The sequence below is a fragment of the Heloderma suspectum genome, chromosome 1 (assembly GCF_057233095.1).
Source record: "Heloderma suspectum isolate Gila_16-S chromosome 1, 16-S_ref, whole genome shotgun sequence".
Lineage (NCBI taxonomy): Eukaryota > Metazoa > Chordata > Lepidosauria > Squamata > Helodermatidae > Heloderma > Heloderma suspectum.
The window spans coordinates 8046100-8065069 of record NC_139458.1 but is presented as its reverse complement, the minus strand read 5'-3'; the positions used below and the strand labels follow the sequence as shown (position 1 = coordinate 8065069).

Sequence of the window (18970 nt, the reverse complement as noted above, 5' to 3'; positions counted from 1 at the left end):
TGGCACTGTCGGGGAGGATCCTCCCTCAGCGTTGGCGTTGCAGGCCCACAAACTGGACCCTCTGGATTTAAGCTAGTAGAGCCCTGGGGAAAGTCAAGGAGGTTAAGGAGCCAGCCCCAAAACGAGCTGCACCAGTGCCTTTTTGTACTGGTGCCTTAGTCCTTGGACATCTCTTCATAGCTAGCTTTGCGGGGGAGAAAAAACATGGGCAATCCACCATCCCTGTGCAAATCACCTGTCACTGGGCACAATCAATGGCAGTTAAGAACATCAGAAAAGCCCCATGGCTGGATCGGACTAAAGGCCTGTCTCGTCGAGCATCCTCTGTCCCCCCATGGCCAACCAGACGCCTCTGGGAAGCTTGCAAGCCGGTCACGAGTGCAATAGATCTCTCCCACTCTTGTTCCCCAGTGACTGGGATTCAGAGGAAGCACATTACAGCCAATGGCTCACAGCCCCTGACAGCCTGATCCATCATGGCTTTGTCTGATCCCTTCTTCCAGTGGCAACAGGCCCCACCTGCCACACATGGATCATGCATGCACACAGCACCTCCTGCAAACACGATCTGCGGGCATAGTGTGGAGACCATCGAGGCTCTCCGAGGAAGGGCCAGATAAAAATGGCATCTCACCTGCGTTCTCTCTCCAGGATTGGCCAGACACCCCATCTAGTTGCCAGCCAAGTAACCATTGGCTTGTTGTTTTTAATCTGCCTGTGAATGCTGAGAGTGTCGAAGAAAGCCTGTAACATCTGCATTGTTGAATTATAGTGAGACGGGTGAACTCTGGAGGTCTCTGGGAAGTGACCCTTCCCTGGCCTCACTGATCCTCCACAAGTTGTCAGCCAGGATAACGCAGCCCTCGAGTCTTTGCGCCACTTCGCAGTCCAGCAGCGAGGAGCCTGAGGAACTGGCTGAGGAAGAGCCGCTCAAAGTAAGCCAGAAGGCTCAGAGGTCCATTTTCCTGCCAATCCTTTCAGGGAGGAATTCTTGAGGGTCCTGCTTTCAGGGCAGCTGACTTGAACAGCATCAGCGCAATGGCGACTAGAGAGTCTTGTATCTGAGGCTCTTCCATCTGGAGTGATGCCCAGCAACATGGGAGCTGTGTGTGATGTGATTCCTGAAGAGTGTTGAGTCATCAGGCATGCATCCAATTCTTTCTCCATGTAATCAGGTTTTCTCATCACATCAGCATATTAGCAAACGCCCTAAAACCCCACCAAAGAGTGGTAAAGCAACAGTACCTTTATAAGGAAGGACCAACAGGTAGCGTGCAAGTTTCCGAGTTCACCAAACCTCTTCTAGCTCTTAAGCAAAATTAAAAATTGGCAGTGGGTGGGAAGAGTCGAGCTGATGGCGACACTGAGTAGCCATCTTACGATGGGACAAGAGGGCCTGACTTCAACCTATCGTGGTGCATCCCCAGCCGCTTGCAGAAGTGCTCCTATTCAGGGTTCCAGCCAACCTTGCAGGGGACAACCAGAACAAAGATTGCGGGTGGAGATGGACCCCACGGCAGGACTGGTGATGTTGTCAGGGATTCAGTGGGGTTTGGTTTCCCAAGCTCAGTTCTGAGCCTGGCAGGGGGCGCTTGCCCTTTCTCTAACCCAGAATCCCCCTCTGCTTTGCTTTCTAGAGCAGCTTTCCTCAACCTGGTGGCCGCCAGATATTTTAGGCGTATACTCCCAGCATTCCTGACCATTGGCCATGATGGCTGGGTCTGATGGGAGTTGCAGTCCAAAACATCTGGGGGGCACCAGGATGGGGAAGGCTGTTAATGGAAGGTCCTCAAAGAAAACTCCAGATTCCTGCTTCCTCTGCACCAGGGTTGGGGAACCTTTTTCAGCCCAAGGGCTGGATTCAAATTCAGAGAAGCTCTTGGGGGCTGGATTCCAGTGGTGGGTGGGGCCAAAGGCAGAGGGGCAGGGTATAGAAATGGAATGAATGAATGATACCATATGGTAGCTTAAATCTCTTCCTGCCAGTAAAGAAGCTTTAGGAGAGGCACATCAGCCTTTTAGAATGGGGAAAAAACTGCACAGAAGCCAGGAAACCACCCAATGACTGGTGGTTTGGGGAAAGGGGTGGGGCCAGGAGAAGGGGGTGTAGCCATCTGGGGGAACCTTGGATGACCAGATTTGGCCCCTGGGCTTGAGGTTCTCCACCCCTGCTCTACATCTCTAAGGGGACGGGACTTTTTGGAAGAAAGCATCTCTCTCTTCCTCCCTCTTTCTCTCTCTCCCCCCGCCCTTTTTTTTCAGGCCACTTGTGCCATCTATGAAGTCCTGTCTGTGCTGGAAGCTGAGAACATCATCGAGGAAGAGTTCCCAGAGCTGTTCTGTGCTCTCCTGTGGCAGGTCAGCAAAACGCTGGGGCAGAAGATGCCATTTCACGAGGGCCGCCGGAGGCTGTTCCTAAGAGAACAACATGTATCGGAAGGCAACCCCTGCAGGTAAGCCTCCCTCATGCAGAAGCTCTCTAATGAAAGGTGCAGAGCTGGTTTTTCTCATAGCATAGGAAGTGTCCCTTCTTAAGAAGTACATGGGCTTCCACAAAAAGTTCACATGCAGCAATTCACACTCCTGTCCCATGGCATGACTGTGGTAGAGACCTATGCCCGGTTTGGAGGTCCCTCTTAGCCAGCCACTCTTTCAGAGCCCCTCTTTGGATACCTTTCCAGGCAGAACAGTCTGCTAACAGGCCTTTCCTAAGTTATTTGCCAGCCCTGCTTCTATTATTCCATTGGTTCTGGTCTTCTGGTTTGTATGCCATTTCTGTGTTCTTTTCCTATGGCAGACTTTCTGTGGCAAGCTTGAAGGCGCTGGTCTTGAAGGTTACCTGTGACCCGTCACTAGCGGAAACTGTAGAAGTGAATATCTGGGCTTTACTCAGGGATCCCAGAACCCACCAGAGAGGTGTTTGTCTGCTGACCAGGTAAGCGGCTTATCAATGGCTACTTGTCACGATGGCTATGTGCTGCTTCTAGGTTCAGAGGCTGTATGCTGGGGAGCGAGCAACAGCAGAAGAGGACTATTACACTCATTTTTGTTTGTTTGTTTATTATTACATTTATATCCCACCTTTCTTCCTCTTGCAAGGAACCCAAAGTGGCTTACATATCCTCCTCCTCTCCATCTTATCCCCACAACAACCCTGCAAGGTAGGTCAGGTGGAGAGTCAGCGACTGGCTCAAAGTCACCCAGGGACTAGAACCTGGGTCTTCTGAGTCCCAGTTCCACACTCTCACCACTACACCACACTGGCTCTTGTCCTGCTTGTGGGCTTCCCAAGAGGCATTTCATTGGCCAGCGTAGGAAGCAGGATGGGGGATTCTGGGAGTTGTCATCCAAAACATCTGGAAAGCACCAGGCTGGAGAAGGCTGTATGAGACGTCAGGCTGCGGATTTATTATGTTCTTTTTTACCACCTTTACAGCACACAATAGCTTGAGGTGCCTCATCAATAATAAAAATAAATAATAATAATTAAAATGATACCACTGGAGCCCTCCCCAACCTAGTGATGGGCACAAACTCTTCTTGGTTCACCTCAGTTGTGCATTCACATTTTGCAGGCTCTCAAAATGGCTTCTTTTTTTTAGTGCTCCCAAGGAAAGATTGCCAAAAGCAAGCAGACTGGGTGATCCCCCAACCCAACTACCTCCGCCGCCCTTTCATTCCAGTGGGACATGGGCAGTGGTGGCAGCAACAGCAGTGGACAGCAAGTTCCATCTGCCCCTCTCCTCACGCCACCCCTCTGTTGGGGAACTTCAAAGGAACTTCCCCAACAGGTACAAGGAGCCTTGGGAAATGACTTTTCCCAGGGCTCCCGAGTCCACAGCAGGGGAGGGAACTTGCTGCCCCCTCTGAAGTTGCCCTGTGCAACTGCTATGCATGAGAAGGGGAGGGATGGGGGAGGCAGGGAAGGAAGCAGAGCTGTCTGGCAACAGAGGTGCACAAGTCCAATATGGGGCAAACTGAGCCCAGGCCCAAATCTTGGTGCCTTGCCTTATATTCGGATGGGACTGTTTCAAAGGGCAACCAAAATTATCAAGGGGCTGGAGCGACTCCCCTCTGAGGAAAGGTTACAATATTTGGGGTGGTTTAGGTTAGAAAAAAGGCGAGTAAGGGGAGACATCATACAGGTGCGCAAAATTGTACATGGTGTGGAGAAAGTGGGTAGGGAGACATATTTCTCCCTCTAGTACCCAATGGAGTCATCCCATAGAGCTGATTGGTGGGAGACTCAGGACAGATGGAAGGAAGGAAGTCAAACTGTGGAATTTGCTTCCACAAGTTGTAGTGATGGCCACCAAATGGATGGCTTTAAAAGGGGACTGGACACATTCCTGGCAGATAAGAATAGCTACTAGTCCTGATGGCTCTACGCTAGCTCCAGTCTCAGAGGCGGTATGCCTATATACACCGGGTGCTGGGGAACATGGGCAGAAGAGTGCTGTTGCACTCGTGGGCTTCCCATGGGCAGCTGGTTGGCCACCCTGTGAATAGAATGTTCTTATGAAACAATGTTTAAATTTCATTTAATTTGTTACATTTATATCCTGCCTTTTTTCTTCCAAGGAGCTCAAGGTAGCATACACGTTCCTCCCCTTCCTCTCCATTTTATCCTCACAACAACCCTGTGAGGTAGGTTAAGGTGAGAGTCTGAGACTGGCCCAAAGTCATCCATGGCCCAAGTGGGGACTGGAACCCAGATCCCCTGAGTCCCAGTCCAACGCTCCAACCACTACACCACACAGGCTCTAGGGGACAGGCTGCTGTGGAGGTGGGTGTCTTTTGCTATCATTCCGTTGTTCCTTTTCTCTCCCAGCCATTTGTTTCAGAATGGATGTCTCGGCTATGAGATTATCCAGAGCGTCCTCCCCTGGATGAATTCAGGGTCAAAAAAGCTTCAGCTAACAGGAACCGCTTTCTTTACAGAGGTAAGATAGGGCAGCAAGAATGTCTGTTCTACTGGCGTTTCAGAGAAGTGTGTGATGCCATTTTGGAATGAATCTGTCTCAGTCCTTAGAGGAGAAAAGCCACCTCCTAACCCACAAGCCTGTCCAGGTTTTCAGATATTCTCGGTACCACCACAATCAGAGGTACATTCAGTGGGGGCGTGCGAGGGGGCCTTCTTGGTGGCCACTCCCACCCTCTGGCACTTCCTGCCAAAGGAGGCTTGGTTGCCCCTCTCTGTTGTCTGTCTGTCGCCAGGCAAAGACATTTTTATTCGGTATGCAAGCTGCACCATTGCTGAAAGGGTTTTAATTGGTTGGTGCTGCTTGTTTCTTGTATTGTGTTTTTAATTATGTTCTTAATTAATTCATTTTTCTGTTATAGTTTCATTAAGATTTGTTTTTAATCCGGATTTTATTTTTAGCTGCCTTGAGCCCTATTTGGGGTGAGGTGGGGTAGGGGGCAGGTGGGATATAAGGTAAATGAATGAATAAATATCTGTTTGCATTACATTCACATGGAGGCTGTGCTGATTAAAAGGAGCAGATGGATTCCAGTTGCAACCGTGGTTGTTCTGCATGCAGAAGGCAGGGCAGGGGGCAGGTGTCCTAGGACTGAGCTAGGGTGCAAGCCTAGGAAGCCACCTTGTACCAGGCAAGATTATTTCTCCATCTAGCCCAGTTTTATCTTCTTTGAAATGGCAGAAGCTTTAGGTCTACGGTAAGGGGTGCACCACGTCACCTTCTGCCTGATCCTTTTAACTGGAAGCATCAGGGATTGAACCTGGGATCTTTCAGCACACATGTGTTCTCCCACTTAGTTCCAGTCCCTCCCCATTGATCAAAACTCACGCCCCTTTCAGCAATGTCTCCCCTGTCAGCTTTAAAAGTGGCCACATTGTTTCCTCCACTTTCAAACTGAGGGTATTACTTCCAGGGGTGGCTGTGTTTGCTACCGGCAATGCTGTCATGTAGGCAAACCTGGCTATGTAGCACTGTGATGAGAACATAAGAAGAGCCATGCTAGATCAGACCCAGGGTCCATCCAGTCCAGCATTCTGTTCACACAGTGGCTGACCAGCTGCCCATGGGAAGCCCACAAGCAGGAAATAGAATCATAGAATAGTAGGGTTAGAAGGGGCCTATAAGACCATTGAGTACGACCCCCTGTTCAGTGCAGGAATCTGCGTCAAAGCATCCCTGACAGGTGGCTGTCCAGCCTTATCTTGAACACCTCCAGTGTGGGAGAGCCCCCCACCTCCCTAGGTCATGGGTTCCATTGTCATACTGCTCTAACAGTCAGGAAGTTTGTCCTGATGTTCAGCCAGAATCTGGCTTCCTGTCACTTGAACCCATTATTCCATGTCCTGCACTCTGGGATGATCAGGAAGAGATCCTGGCCTTCCTCTCTGTGACAACCTTTCAAGTACCTGAAGAGCACTATCATATCTCCTCTCAGTCTTCTCTTCTCAAGGCTAAACATACCCAGTTCTTTCAGTCTTCAGAGGGTTTTGTTTCCAGGACCCTGATCATCTTTGTTGCCCTCCTCTGAACCCTCTCCAGTTTGTCTGCATCCTTCTTAAATGGTGGTGCCCAGAACTGGACACAATACTCAAGATGAGGCCTAACCAGTGCTGAGTAGAGGGGAACTAGTACTTCACGTGATTTGGAAGCTATACTTCTATTAACATGAGTGCAACAGCACCCTCCCATGTTCCCCAGTAACTGGTAGACATAGGCATACAGCCTTTAAAACTGGAGACAGCACATAATCATGAGGACTAGTAGCCATCAATAGCCTTCTCCTCCCTGATGTCATCACTACTTGATCCCGAAGTGTCTTGGATCAGCCATTTATTTATTTATTTATTTAACTGGATTTATGAATACATTACATTAAAGACATTTCTAAGTGATTTATAAAATCATGTCTTCATACAGAGGACAATATTACCTTGCTGGGAATGAATGCCTGTTGGAAAGGTATGTTTTCAGTAGGCACCAAGAACCCAGAAGGGTCGTCACCTGCCTAAATTGTAGTGGTTGGGAGTTCCAGGGAGCAGGCGCTGTGATACTAAAGGTCCTATTCTGAGCCATGATGGAATGGACCTCCCAAATCTTGGGTACCACCAGGAGAGTCTCTCCTGATGAGGCCATGGGATTGATGCCTCCTCTTCTTCTCGGTGTAATCTGAAAAAATAAAAAGTAGCACCATATCAGCAGCAGAGATGGGAGGCAATGACAATGCTAACCTACCTCACAAGGGTAGGTTGTAGAGGAGGGAAATCATGTAAGCCGTCTTGGGTTCCTTACCAGAGGGGAAAAGTGGGATATAAATGCAATAATAACGATGGTGGTGATGGTGGTGATGGTGATCATTTCAGATTTGGCATGACCCAACAGAATTTATGTAAGTGGAAGTGTCTGTCTTCCTGGGTCCCCTTCGCCAGGCGAAACTATCTTTCCCATTTCCTGTATTATGAGCTCTGATGCTGTAGCTTCACTCCTGCATGGTAAGGCTGCGTTTTAGATGTACGAAATCCCACTGTACATATAATAATGAACCTATTGAATTACTGCAGGTGATTCAGGATCCTATGTTAGGAGAAAGGGAGCAGCTGAAATCTTTCCTTCCTATCCTGATGGAGAGAGCAGGAGACCAACACCCTGGCATCCGCCAGATGGCCATCAAAGGCCTTGGCAATGTTCTCTTCATGGCTCCTGACAAGGTAAGATTTCGCTCATTGGAGCTGACATTGCAGAACATGTGTGGCATATGCTAAAGGCCCTCCCCATTCAACTGAGTAGACTAGGCATCTGCCACTGGAAGCCCCAGGGCCAAAACCAGCCCTGGGAGAGTTCCATAGCCTTCCAGTTGCCAACCTAGAGGCAAGAGGGGTACCTAATATGACAATGGGATGTGATGGCCATTGACTTTGCAGGATGGGGTAGGTCATGATCGACCATCTCCTCCTCAAAGTGGCTGTAAAATTAGTTGCCAACCAGAGCAAGACACCACCTCTTCCTCCGTAAGGCAAGATAGCCAGCAATCTACAGTCATCTGCATAATCTGGCATAAAAACCCTTACAGTTCCTTCGCTAGTGACATGCGCACTTCAAAGTCTGAATGGCATTTCCAGCTAAGAAAGGGGGTTAACTGGGGGTGCTTTCCAAAACTCAAAGGGCTGTAGCCCAAACTACTCTGTGACATGCTAGTTTTCCCTCTGTAGGAATCTCTGTTTTGTGTGTGTAAGACCATTCCATCATGTCAGTTGCCACTTGCAGCCTGAGATGTAAATGTTACAATCCAAACACAGATTGCTGCCTCCGTAAGAACAAACCCTTCAGCAGGAGGCAAACAATAGTCTTCTAAGCAAGTTGAAGATGGGCATGCCTCAGTGGAGGGCACACCTTTCTCGAACCACTTTCAGCTTTTTGAAGAAGATTGTTTTCCTGTCTCCAGCATTACAGGTGCTTCTTATATGTCCTTCCAGGTGAAAGAGCAGAAGAAGGCCATCGTAGCTATTCTCCTTGGTGCTTTGTATGATCCCAAGGTGGTCCTAGAAGGTCTCGAGATGCTTGCTCTGGTTTTTCCTTGCCTGAAGGGGAGGGACGTGGGCTTCCTCTTTAAAGACATCTCCATGAAGACCATAACCTACCTGGCTGATGTAAGCTGACAGTAGGACTCCCTCCCTGCAACCTATCTAGGAGCTGCCAAGAGAACGGAGACCTCCCATTGCATTACTCCTTTCTAGATCTGTCTTTGCATAGTGCCTGCCTTCTTTCTCACTGCTGCTTTGTTGCCTGTTCATCTCTGGTAGAGATGGTTTTGAGGGGAAGGGATCTTCCATAGTTGTGTTGCATAATAGGCCCCCAAGAATCTGAGAATTAACCTTGGGTAGTGGCTAAGCAGGTGAACCGCAAACTCCAGGTTCAAGTCTTCTCTTGGCTTCAAGTTCGCTGGGCCGCCTGAGGCAAACCAGTCCCCCAGCTTTGGCCTCCCTCTGCAATACAGAGATAATAACGCTAGCCTACCCCACAGGGTTGTTCTAAGGGCTAGCGAGATGTTCTTAAGCACTCTGAACAGTCAAGAAGTTCTATTCCCAAAGAATTAAGTTATCTGGGACTTCATTTGGGATTCTTCATTTGAGTTATCTGGGATTTTCATTTTTCAAATGAAAAACTTCATTTTCCCAACTCTCCCGTTGCGTCATAGAAGACCTGATGTTTGAGGATCCTGTGACCTCAACTATCACATTCCTTCTCTTTGCTTTTATTCAACCAATGAAGGACGATGATTGATGAAAGGTGTGTGACTGCTGGGCAAGGAAGGCTCTTCATGTTCTAGCAGCTCCTGGGGCGGGGGGCGGGAGTCAGAATTCCACTTGCTTGAGGGTGCAGCAAGACGTTCTGAGGGAAACGCACAGACAACGAGCATGTCAGGGAGAAGGCTAGGCTACAACAGCTCCCCCTAACCTCCTAGCTTTCTATGTGCGACTTCCATCAAACCACCTCATCTGCTGTTTGTGAGCACTAAGCCTCCATTTTGCCAGCCGGAGCGAATTTCTGCAGGCAAAGGGTTTGAATGCAATTTCCAATATGAGGTATGTAAGTGCATAAGAGCAGTCTCGTTGGATCAGGCCAAAGACACATCTAGTCCAGCATTCTGTTCCCACAGTGGCCAGCCACATGCCCGTGGGGAGCCCACAAGCAGGACATGAGTGCAACAGCACCCTCCCTCCCATGTTGCCCAGTGACTGGTATTCAGTCACTAATCCTGGAGGTAGCATATAGCCACTGTGACTAGTAGCCATTGAGAGCCTTATCTTAAGGAGCGCCTCCAGCAACACCAGACAGGCCGCTTAACAAGATCAGCCTCGGATGGCCTTCTCTCTGTCCCATCAGCCAGGACAGCTAGACTGGTGGGGACGAGGGAGAGGGCCTTTTCTGTGGTGGCCCCCACTCTGTGGAACTCCCTCCCTAGGGAACTCCGTCATGCCCCCTCTTTAATGAGCTTCCGTCGTGCATTAAAAACGTGGTTGCTCAGGCAGGCATTTGGGGTGGGTTAGGGTATTTTAAAAAAAAAATTATGGTAGAATTTTATTGTTTTAAATTGTTTTATGGTGTGTTGTACATCGCCCAGAGTGGCTGGGTGACCAGCCAGATGGGCGATTAATAAATTTAATAATAATAATAATAATAATAATAATAATAATAATAATAATAATAATTCGCCATAATTTTATCTAATCCCCTTTTAAAGCCATCTCAGCCATCACCATATGAAGATCTATGCCATACCAATGTCGTAGCCAGTGTGGTGTAGTGGTTAGAGCATTGGACTGGGATTGGAGAGATCCCAGTTCTAGTCCCCACTTGGGCCATGAAGCTCATTGGATGACGTTGGGCCAGTCACTGATGGTCAGCCTAACCTACCTCACAGGGTGAGGATAAGATGGAAAGGAGGAGGACCATACGAGCTGCCTTGGGCTCCTTGCAAGCGGGGAAAAGGTGGGATATGAATGTAATAATAAATAAATAATATATAAAGGTGGGATATGAATGTAATAATAAATAAATAATATATATTCAACAGCTTTCAGCATAAGCTGCCTTTTGTACCGTATTATTACAAACCCATCAGTTGTCTGTCTATTGGGGAAAAATTGATTCTTTTCCGGACATAGGATGATTCTGACCTTCGCGGGGCTGCACTGCGCCTGTTTGGCATCCTGGCTGGTTGGACAAAGTTCAGATATAAAACATTTTTTGGTGACCAAGTGAAGAAGAATTTGGTGCCACTTCTAATTCATCAGTGTGACCCCAGTCCCAAGGTGTCTGAGGTAAGGCCAGAATTAATGTTCTACTTGGTGGTCCTGCAAAAGCACAGGAACGTGATCACTCCTTGGCTGGACATCCATTCTCTCCTGGAGACCCACTTCTCCCTTCACTGTGTAGATCACCCATCCCTTATTCTGTGCCAGGCCCTGCACCTTGCATATTAACTGACATCACATGATGCTGATTAAAATAGAGAAGTTTGAGGAATTCAATCTTTGTGAATTTCAATACAAACTGACCATATTCCCACCTCCTAGACCAGGGATAGGCAACCTTTGGGGGCCATGGATACATTTGGCAATTTGAAAAACTGTCCTGGGCACCATCACAAAATGGTTGCCATGGGAGGCATGGCAAAGAATAAGTAACTTGCCCGAAAGACTGAGAACAAGGCAGAAGTGGGTTCTGAGCCCAACACACTAAATAACTCTTTTGAACCCACAGTTGTAAGCACCAACACAAACCTCTTTCATAGCAATCCCAACTGCTGGTAAGAAAACAGCAGTTATTTTTTAAAAAAGTGGGAGGGCTGGCGCAACTGGTGGGCACCATGAAAGGTGTCCAAGGTCACATTGGTGCCTCCGGGTGCCATGTTGCCTACCCCTGTCCTAGGCTATTGTGCAGATCAGAACTGAGTCCTCCACCAGTTTTTGCCTTTCTAAAATATTCTGTGTATGCAGTTCTCACTCAGCTCAAACATATCAACATGTGTTTTAAAAGACTATTTGGGAGAAAATATGCTTTAAAATGTGGATTCCCATGCGCGTGTTTCTTTAAAAAATAATTAACAGATGAATGCAGAAGTGGGCCAAAATGGACTTATGAGCAAACGCAAGGAAAAGTGACATGGACTGAAACAGACTGATTCAACCATGCCTGGACCAAACACAAACATGTGTGTGCGCACGCATGCACGCGCACACGCGCACACACACCAGAGGTGGAGCTAAAAAGAAGAGCCAGAGCCACTTTTCCTGCAATGAGCATGGATGATCAGCCTCCAAACTTCCCAAAGGCTGCGCTGATATCCACCCATCCCTACAGTAATGGGTGGTCTTGCACAAACTAGGAGTGCAATCCATCCAAACTTAAGAAATTGTGCAGCCCATTGGTTACTGCCATTGGAGCAAGGGGAGATGACAGAGGTATACAAAATTATGCATGGTGTGGAGACATTTTTCTCCTTCTCTCATAATACCGGAACCCAGTGGGGTCCTCCCAGGAAGCTGATTGGTGGGAGATTCAGGACAGATCAAAGGAAGGACGTCTTCACACAGCGCAGAGTTAGACTGTGTTTAGTGATGGCCACCAATCTGGATGGCTTTAAAGGGGGATTGGACACATTCACAGAGGAGAAGGCTATCAGCGGCTGCTAGTCCTGATGGCTCTATGCTACCTGCAAGTATCAGAGGTGGTAAGCCTCTTAATACAGCTGCTGGAGAACATGAATTGGTGGGGAGGGTGCTATTGGGCTCATGTCCTGCTTGCGGGCTTCCCACTGGGGCATCTGGTTGGTGACTCCAGTTCCAGAGGGGTGGTGATTCCATTCTGGGTTTTACTTACCACCAGCCAAAACTCTAAAGGTGCTATCCAAAGTGCTGAATCGTATCCCCCAAAATGGGTTCAGACCTTGGATAGCACCTTTAGAGTTTGGGCTGCTTGTAGCTAAAACCCTGAATGGAAGAACTGCCCCTCTGGAACTGGAGTCACCAGCTGCCACGGATTGCACCGCTGGAATCTAAGTACTCCTCCTATTCAGCACCCTTAAAATGAGGCAATGAGGATCCATCCTGGCAAAGAGCAGGTACTACTCGGAGGCTCTGGCCCTGGATGGACACTGGGATCTTTCCAGATCCTCGGCAGGGGCTAGCAGCACTTTCTTCCTGAAAGGAGAACGTTTGGAGGAGAGCTTCTGAATCTGCCATCTCTCAAGAGGTGGATGGATGGACAGGTGATAGTGTAAATTAAAAGGGGTTTTATTTTTTCATTTTTACATCACAGACCTGCTTCTCGCTTCTCTGCAACAACCTGCTGGTACATTCTGAAACGGTGTCATTCTCTTTTTCCAGGCGTGCAGAGCTGCCTTTCTGCAGTCAGTGAGGTTTTTGGCCAAGAGAAAACTGAGGGTCCATATTGAAGAAGTTTACCGTACCACCAGCCTGAGCCTCCCAAATCTCCACATGCACCTGTGCAGGCAGCTGGTGAGAGGGAGGGAGGGAGGCCCTTGAATGAACAGGCTATAAGTGCAGCATCACTGCAGCAGAAGGCAGGTGGAAGAGGAAGAGATGTAGGTGATTGGCTTGACCCTGGCTGGCCTGTCCCCAAAGCCATCTTCGGACCTCTGATGGCCTCTCCAGCTTTTCAGCAAGATGTGGCAGAACATTCCCCCCCGCCCCGCCCCGCCCCGCCCCGCCCCCCGCCTTTGCTCACATAGAAGGAAAAGAAGCATTTGCAAAAGTGGTCTGAGATAACGGTGCTCCAGACTGCCAGGCCGCCTGCCCCAACTTGGTGCTCTCCAGTTGTGTTGGACTACAACTCCCATCCTCCCAAGACAGCATGGCCATTGGCTGTAACATATGAAGGGCCATGCTGGATCAGACCAAAGGCCTATTTATTCCAGCCATTAGCTATGCTGGCTGGGGATGGTGGGAGTTGTAGTCCAACTCATCTGAAGGAACCTGGGTTGGGGAAGGCTGCTGTAATGTTTCCTCCGTCTTTGGGATTTATTTATTTATTTCTTACATGTCTATACCACCCAAGAGCTGAAGCTTGGCTCACAACAATTAAAATAATAAAATATAACATGATAAAATACAAGAAAAAATTTTTAAGCTACAATACAAAATAAAAATAAAATCCAAAATAAAACCTCTCAGCACCACAAAGATTTAAAATTCAGTAACTAGGGATGTGCAAACCCACCCCTGTCCGGGTTCTCCGGGTGCCCCCCCCAGCCCCTGCCCCCACTCACTAGTCCCTGAGCGCACTTGAGCCCGCACTCAGCCCAGCAGCCTCCTCGTCGAGCTCAGCAGTCGCCATTTTTTGAGAAATAAAATGGCGATTGCAAAAATGTGCATATTTGCACATACACAAATATGCGCATTCAAACAATGCACATTTTTGCATATGCGAGTATGCGCATTCGCAAAAACACTCATTTTCACACATACACAAATATGCACACTTTTGTGATCCCCATTTTATTTCTCAAAAAATGGAGACCACAGAGCTCGATGAGGCCACCGGGGTGAGTGCGGGCCATGCGCCGAGTGTGGGCAGGGGGTGAGCAGGCGCAGGGGCTCAGCGAGCGGGGCGCTGGGCACAGGCAGGAGCAGTTCTGCCAGATTCCCAGATGGAATCAGGTCCCTGCACCACCCCTAGCAGTAACAACCTGTGAAGCCACCTTCTAGTGCGTCTGTCCATTGGTCCCTCCAGCCCTTAGGCTGGTGGTGGTACTCAGGCAGAAGGAGCCTTTCCAGTCCTGCTGCCTCAGATCCTTTAACTGGGGATGTCAAGGAGTGAACTCAAGACCGTCTGCATGCAAAGCGTGTGCTCTGCCATTGCGCAATGGCCCCTTTCCGAGAGCAGCCTCGCCTTCTTATCTCTCTCGCCCGTGAACAACTGAACAGCCCACGGAGCTGCCACCAATCCAGCTAGCACAGTCTTCTCTGCTCTCATTAGTGCCCCTCCTCCAAGGGCTTCGTCCAGCCCTCCTGCTCAAGGTCTTCTTTAAACTGGAGAGGTCAGGAGCACTGGTCTAGTGGTCAGTGTGGAAGTGTAGGCGCTCATGACAGTCCCCATAGCCACGGCCCCGAGGAGAGTCCCAAAATCCAGGCAGCTGTATCAAGAAACCGAATCTGGGAGTTTTGTCTCTCACCAGGAGCAGGGTTTTTGTAAAGCTACTGGGTGGTAATTGCCCATTCAGGACCAAGCCACCCCAAAATACCTTGTATTACAACAGAGAAGACTATTGGTGCCCGCCCCATTAAACTGAAGTGAGGGTTGTGGTTACTGCATTTTAGGTTAATATCAAACCAGAGCTGAGCGGGGAGCTACTGAAAAAGGCAGTGGTGTATTTCCAAAGCAGCTGTGAAGAGATCCAAACAAGAGCTCTTGAATTATCAGGTAGGAGGCATTAGCTGAAAGGATTTGAGAGGCTTAGCAGAAGTGAGGCAGGGTGAGCATGGGCTGGTGCCAGCGGCGGGCGATGTGTGGGCCACAAGGAAGTTTCAGAGCTTCCAAAAGATGTATTCAAGAGATGGACTTCTGGCCTGGAACATTCAGCAGCTCCTCATCACATGTCTCTGACTCACATCCCAAGGTGGTGGTGGGGGGGGGACTATAATAATTTCCAGGGGAGCAGCCCTGTTAGTCTGTTGCAGCAAAAACAACCAGGAGTCTTGTGGTGTATACCGATCTGCCAATTTGAGGTTAAACACTTCCAACAGGTGGGCATTGTGGGGAATCAGATTTATGCTAAATGTTAGGAGACATTTCCTAATTGAGAGCCGTTCAGCAGGGGAGCGGGCTGCCTCGGGAGGGGGCGGGTCCTCCCTCGCTGGAGGCATTTAAGCAGAGGGCTGGGCAGCCATCTGTCAGGGATGCTGTAGCTGCACCGAAGTGCGGAGCCTGCGTTGTGCCAGGGGTTGGACTCGATGATCTCCAAGGTCCCTTCCAACTCTATGATTCTATGAAGTGGACGGTGTCCACGAAAGCTGATGCCAGAATGGATTTGTTATTCTTTGAGGTGCCACAAGACGCTTTAAACAGTGGAGATTACTGGATGGCAATGGGGTGGGTAATCCTCTCTGGGTTTCAGTCGGAACCAGCCCGAACTCTAGAGGAGCTCTCCAAGGTGCAGAGCACCTTGGAGAGCTCCTCTAGAGTTCTGACTGGTTCCGACTGAAACCCGGAGTAGATTCACCACGCCACTGACATCGGAGCTGCCAGCCTCCACTTCTTTTAAAGTGGTTATAGTTGTCTCTGCAGCCAATGATGCCATGATTTTCCCTACCTCAGTGCTTTTCAAGAGTTTTGAAGGGGGTCTCTTCTGTAAACTTAGTCTTTCAGTTCAGGACCCATTTGTAAGTCTCACCACCCCCCTCCAGGCACTCTGACCTTTCCTTGCTGAACCTCTTTTTCTGCAGGAGTCATTCTGGAAAGCATGCAGATCACAGACCTAGACGAGGCCACTCGGCAGCTTCTGCTGACCTGTAAGTAAGCAAAAATGCACCTGTATACAGCTGCCAAGGAGAGCAGCAGCTGTGATCGTTTGACCACATCAAAAAATTTGACCGATTTTTTCCCCTACGCTGGGCTTTAGCTGCACAGGTAGAGGACTGGCCAGAACATGAGGACAGACTTGAGCCTATGGGCCTCTTCACACATAAGGCTTAGAGCAGCTTTGTCACATGAATGTAGAAACCTGCACCAGCCACAATGCTCATCCACATGACAAATGCCTGTCAGGGTGGAAACTGAGCCAATAGAACCCCAGAGCAGTTCTGAGTCTGAGGAGGATCAGCAATCCGTGGGAGAGGAGCCAGCTCATCCCTCACAGGCACAGCAGCTGGCAGAGATTCCTCCTGCCGGCATTCCTGAGACAGATAGTGATCCTAGCAGTGAGAAAGTGCGGGAATGGGGCTTGCTTGATGCTCGATGCAGACGCAGGGAGCGACGAGTGATGGAGGGTGCAGAAAGGAGGCGTAGTGCCCGTTTGGCGCACAAGCAATGGCCGCGTCCCGCGGACCCAAGGGAAAGAGGGAAGATCTCTCCCTAGCCTATAAGTTCAGGGTCTTCAAGTGATTCTCCTTCAAATGGGGACCAACTGCCTACCCGGAGCATAGGCTACTCTGCTGTTCATTGCTCAGTCGCTGGTGATTAGCCTTAATGATTAAAGAGTCATTAAGTTGTAAAAGGATTAAAGCCTTGAAACGAATCCTTTCATCTGTGTCTTGAGTTGGCTATTGGAGTGTACTGAAAGAGGCCGCCAGGGTGCTCCTGGCAATGCCTCTTCTCCACTTTCTCTCAAGCATGAGCAATAATCACATGCTACCATCACAGCAGTGCACAAAAAGCTCAAAAAAGGAGTTTGGCCTCATAGGTGCAAATGCTCTTTGTGATATGGGAGTGATCAGAAGCACATCTTTTGCAAGGTGCCCTTGCAAAAGGACCAGTGTGAGTGGTCAACACAGTCAGGCAGCTGCTGTGGCCAAGATGAGGAGGAAGTTGACCAAGGGCCACCCAGAAGCCAGCAGTGGCCAGATGGGAAGGAGGGTAGTATGGTACAGTGGATCGAGTCTCAGACTTGGACCTGAATTCAAATCCCCATGAAGCAAACTGGGAGATTCTTTGTCAGTCATTATTTCTCAGCCTAACCTACCTCGCAGGGTGGTTATGAAGATAAAATAGGAGTATACCATATATGTCCCTCTGAACTCCTTGGATGAAAGTCAGATTAAAAGATAATAAATAGCATGACCATTCTTTTCAGGTGGATCAGAGGTTTCCTGGATTCAGATGTCATGATTGATGCAAACTTTAGCCTTCCTGCTAAAGGATCTAGAGATCTCTAGGTCTAGATCTCTAGAAACTAGATCTCTAGAATCTAGGTATTCTAGCAGGAAGGCTAAAGTATATATATAGATCTAGATATCTACATCTAGATATCTATATCTAGCTATAAAATGCTTGCATTTTCATCATGCCGACAATTCATCAGTTTATTGAGCTTTTTCATGCCAGACGGAGGCTAAATCCAAAATCTGAGCTCTTCCTTGCTGTTTAAAGAGTTGGTCCATTGACACATTGCCCATCTGTTATTTCAGCTCTTGAGATGCTTCAGGAGGGGCCCAGCAATGGCCTTCAACAGGCAGCTGCTGATCAGAAAGCCTACATCTTCAAGAAGTGGGGAGACACAATGCAAGCTCTTGCCCAGTACTGCATACCTCGACCTGGCACAATCCTAGAAGCTGCATCGGTCCAGGACCTGTATGAGTAACATTTCTCCTGTAAGTATTGTTGCCACATCTAAGATTAATAAATAGCCTAGAATTCCGGTTCCCACGAGGTGATGGCTTGGCATTGCATTGCAGCAGGTTTGGTTTTTCTGAACTGCACCTTGTAGTTCCTCTGGTGTGGATAATTGCTCCAAGCCTTTATCCAATTCTAGCCATCAAGACCAAAACAAAAAGCTAGGGCCAGATCTGTAAATTCTTCTTGAAGCTTCACCATAACTAGTGATGTTCGGATTTTGTTAAACCCATTCCGTCGGCATTTCACAAATTGTTGGGCATCTTTCGTTCTGTCACCTGCTCGTTGCGATTGTTTTTAAACAGAATTTTATTCTACTTCTGCTAATGTGCATTAGCGCTAATGCACACTTGCACTCTTGTGCACATGTGCTAATGCACACTAGTTGATGCGCATTAGCACACCAAAAAAACCCATGAAAAACTGGTCTGCAAGTCTGTGGAATCCACGTGACTCAGAAAAAGCCAGTCCACTGTGGAATCCAAAGGCTGGATTCATAGAAATCCAAACTCATTTGAATCCATAGTAGATTTCTCTGACATCCCTAACCATAACCTCGCAGCATGGCTTCCTGTTCTCCTCAGCCACCAGCTCCAGTGTCCAGGTCCTCTCTCAGACTGGAAGGCTTGCTCCTTTCTCAGCTCTGAACTCTGCTGTCTTCTGACACCATTTCTCTTCCAGCCATCTCCAACAGTCAACCACCAACTGACCTTTTAAAAATCTCCTGGCCAGAACCTCTGACCAAGCTGTTCTTTATGTACCGCCTGAATATCAGTGAAATGTGTTGACCCCTTGACTCATCCAAACTGTGCTTTACTATCTCCCTTGTACCTACTTAAACAATGGCAGCTTCTGCCCCAAATCATTTCCAAACTGTCAGCTTGAAGCCTGCCTTCCATAGCAACTGCAACCAAGGCAGCCACAATTGTCTTATGCCCAACACGCAGTAGCAAAGCCAGGCTTCCAGCCTACTCAGTTACATTATAACCTCACTCTGAGGTCACTTACACAATACAAACAACACAAAACCTAAACAAACAGATAAAATATAACATTCCTTCACAGTGTCCAACTGGTGAAACAAAAATATTTAGATAGGCCGGCAAGGGGGGGGACATTTGGGGGGTCCAGATGTTCCC

General features: G+C 48.5%; 1 protein-coding gene across 1 annotated transcript in view; it reads left to right on the top strand.

Annotated features, from left to right (window-relative positions):
- The window catches only part of LOC146356867 (maestro heat-like repeat-containing protein family member 2B), a 79925-nt gene that overhangs the window by 60438 nt on the left and 517 nt on the right, over nt 1–18970 (top strand). The window contains exons 32-42 of the mRNA XM_084826443.1: nt 773–935; nt 2263–2453; nt 2798–2935; nt 4832–4943; nt 7541–7687; nt 8453–8626; nt 10646–10801; nt 12869–13000; nt 14822–14924; nt 15947–16012; nt 17627–17809. Coding sequence (XP_084682569.1) covers nt 773–935; nt 2263–2453; nt 2798–2935; nt 4832–4943; nt 7541–7687; nt 8453–8626; nt 10646–10801; nt 12869–13000; nt 14822–14924; nt 15947–16012; nt 17627–17799 — 1555 coding nt within the window. The 3' untranslated portion in view covers nt 17800–17809. The remainder of the gene's footprint in view (nt 1–772; nt 936–2262; nt 2454–2797; nt 2936–4831; nt 4944–7540; nt 7688–8452; nt 8627–10645; nt 10802–12868; nt 13001–14821; nt 14925–15946; nt 16013–17626; nt 17810–18970) is intronic.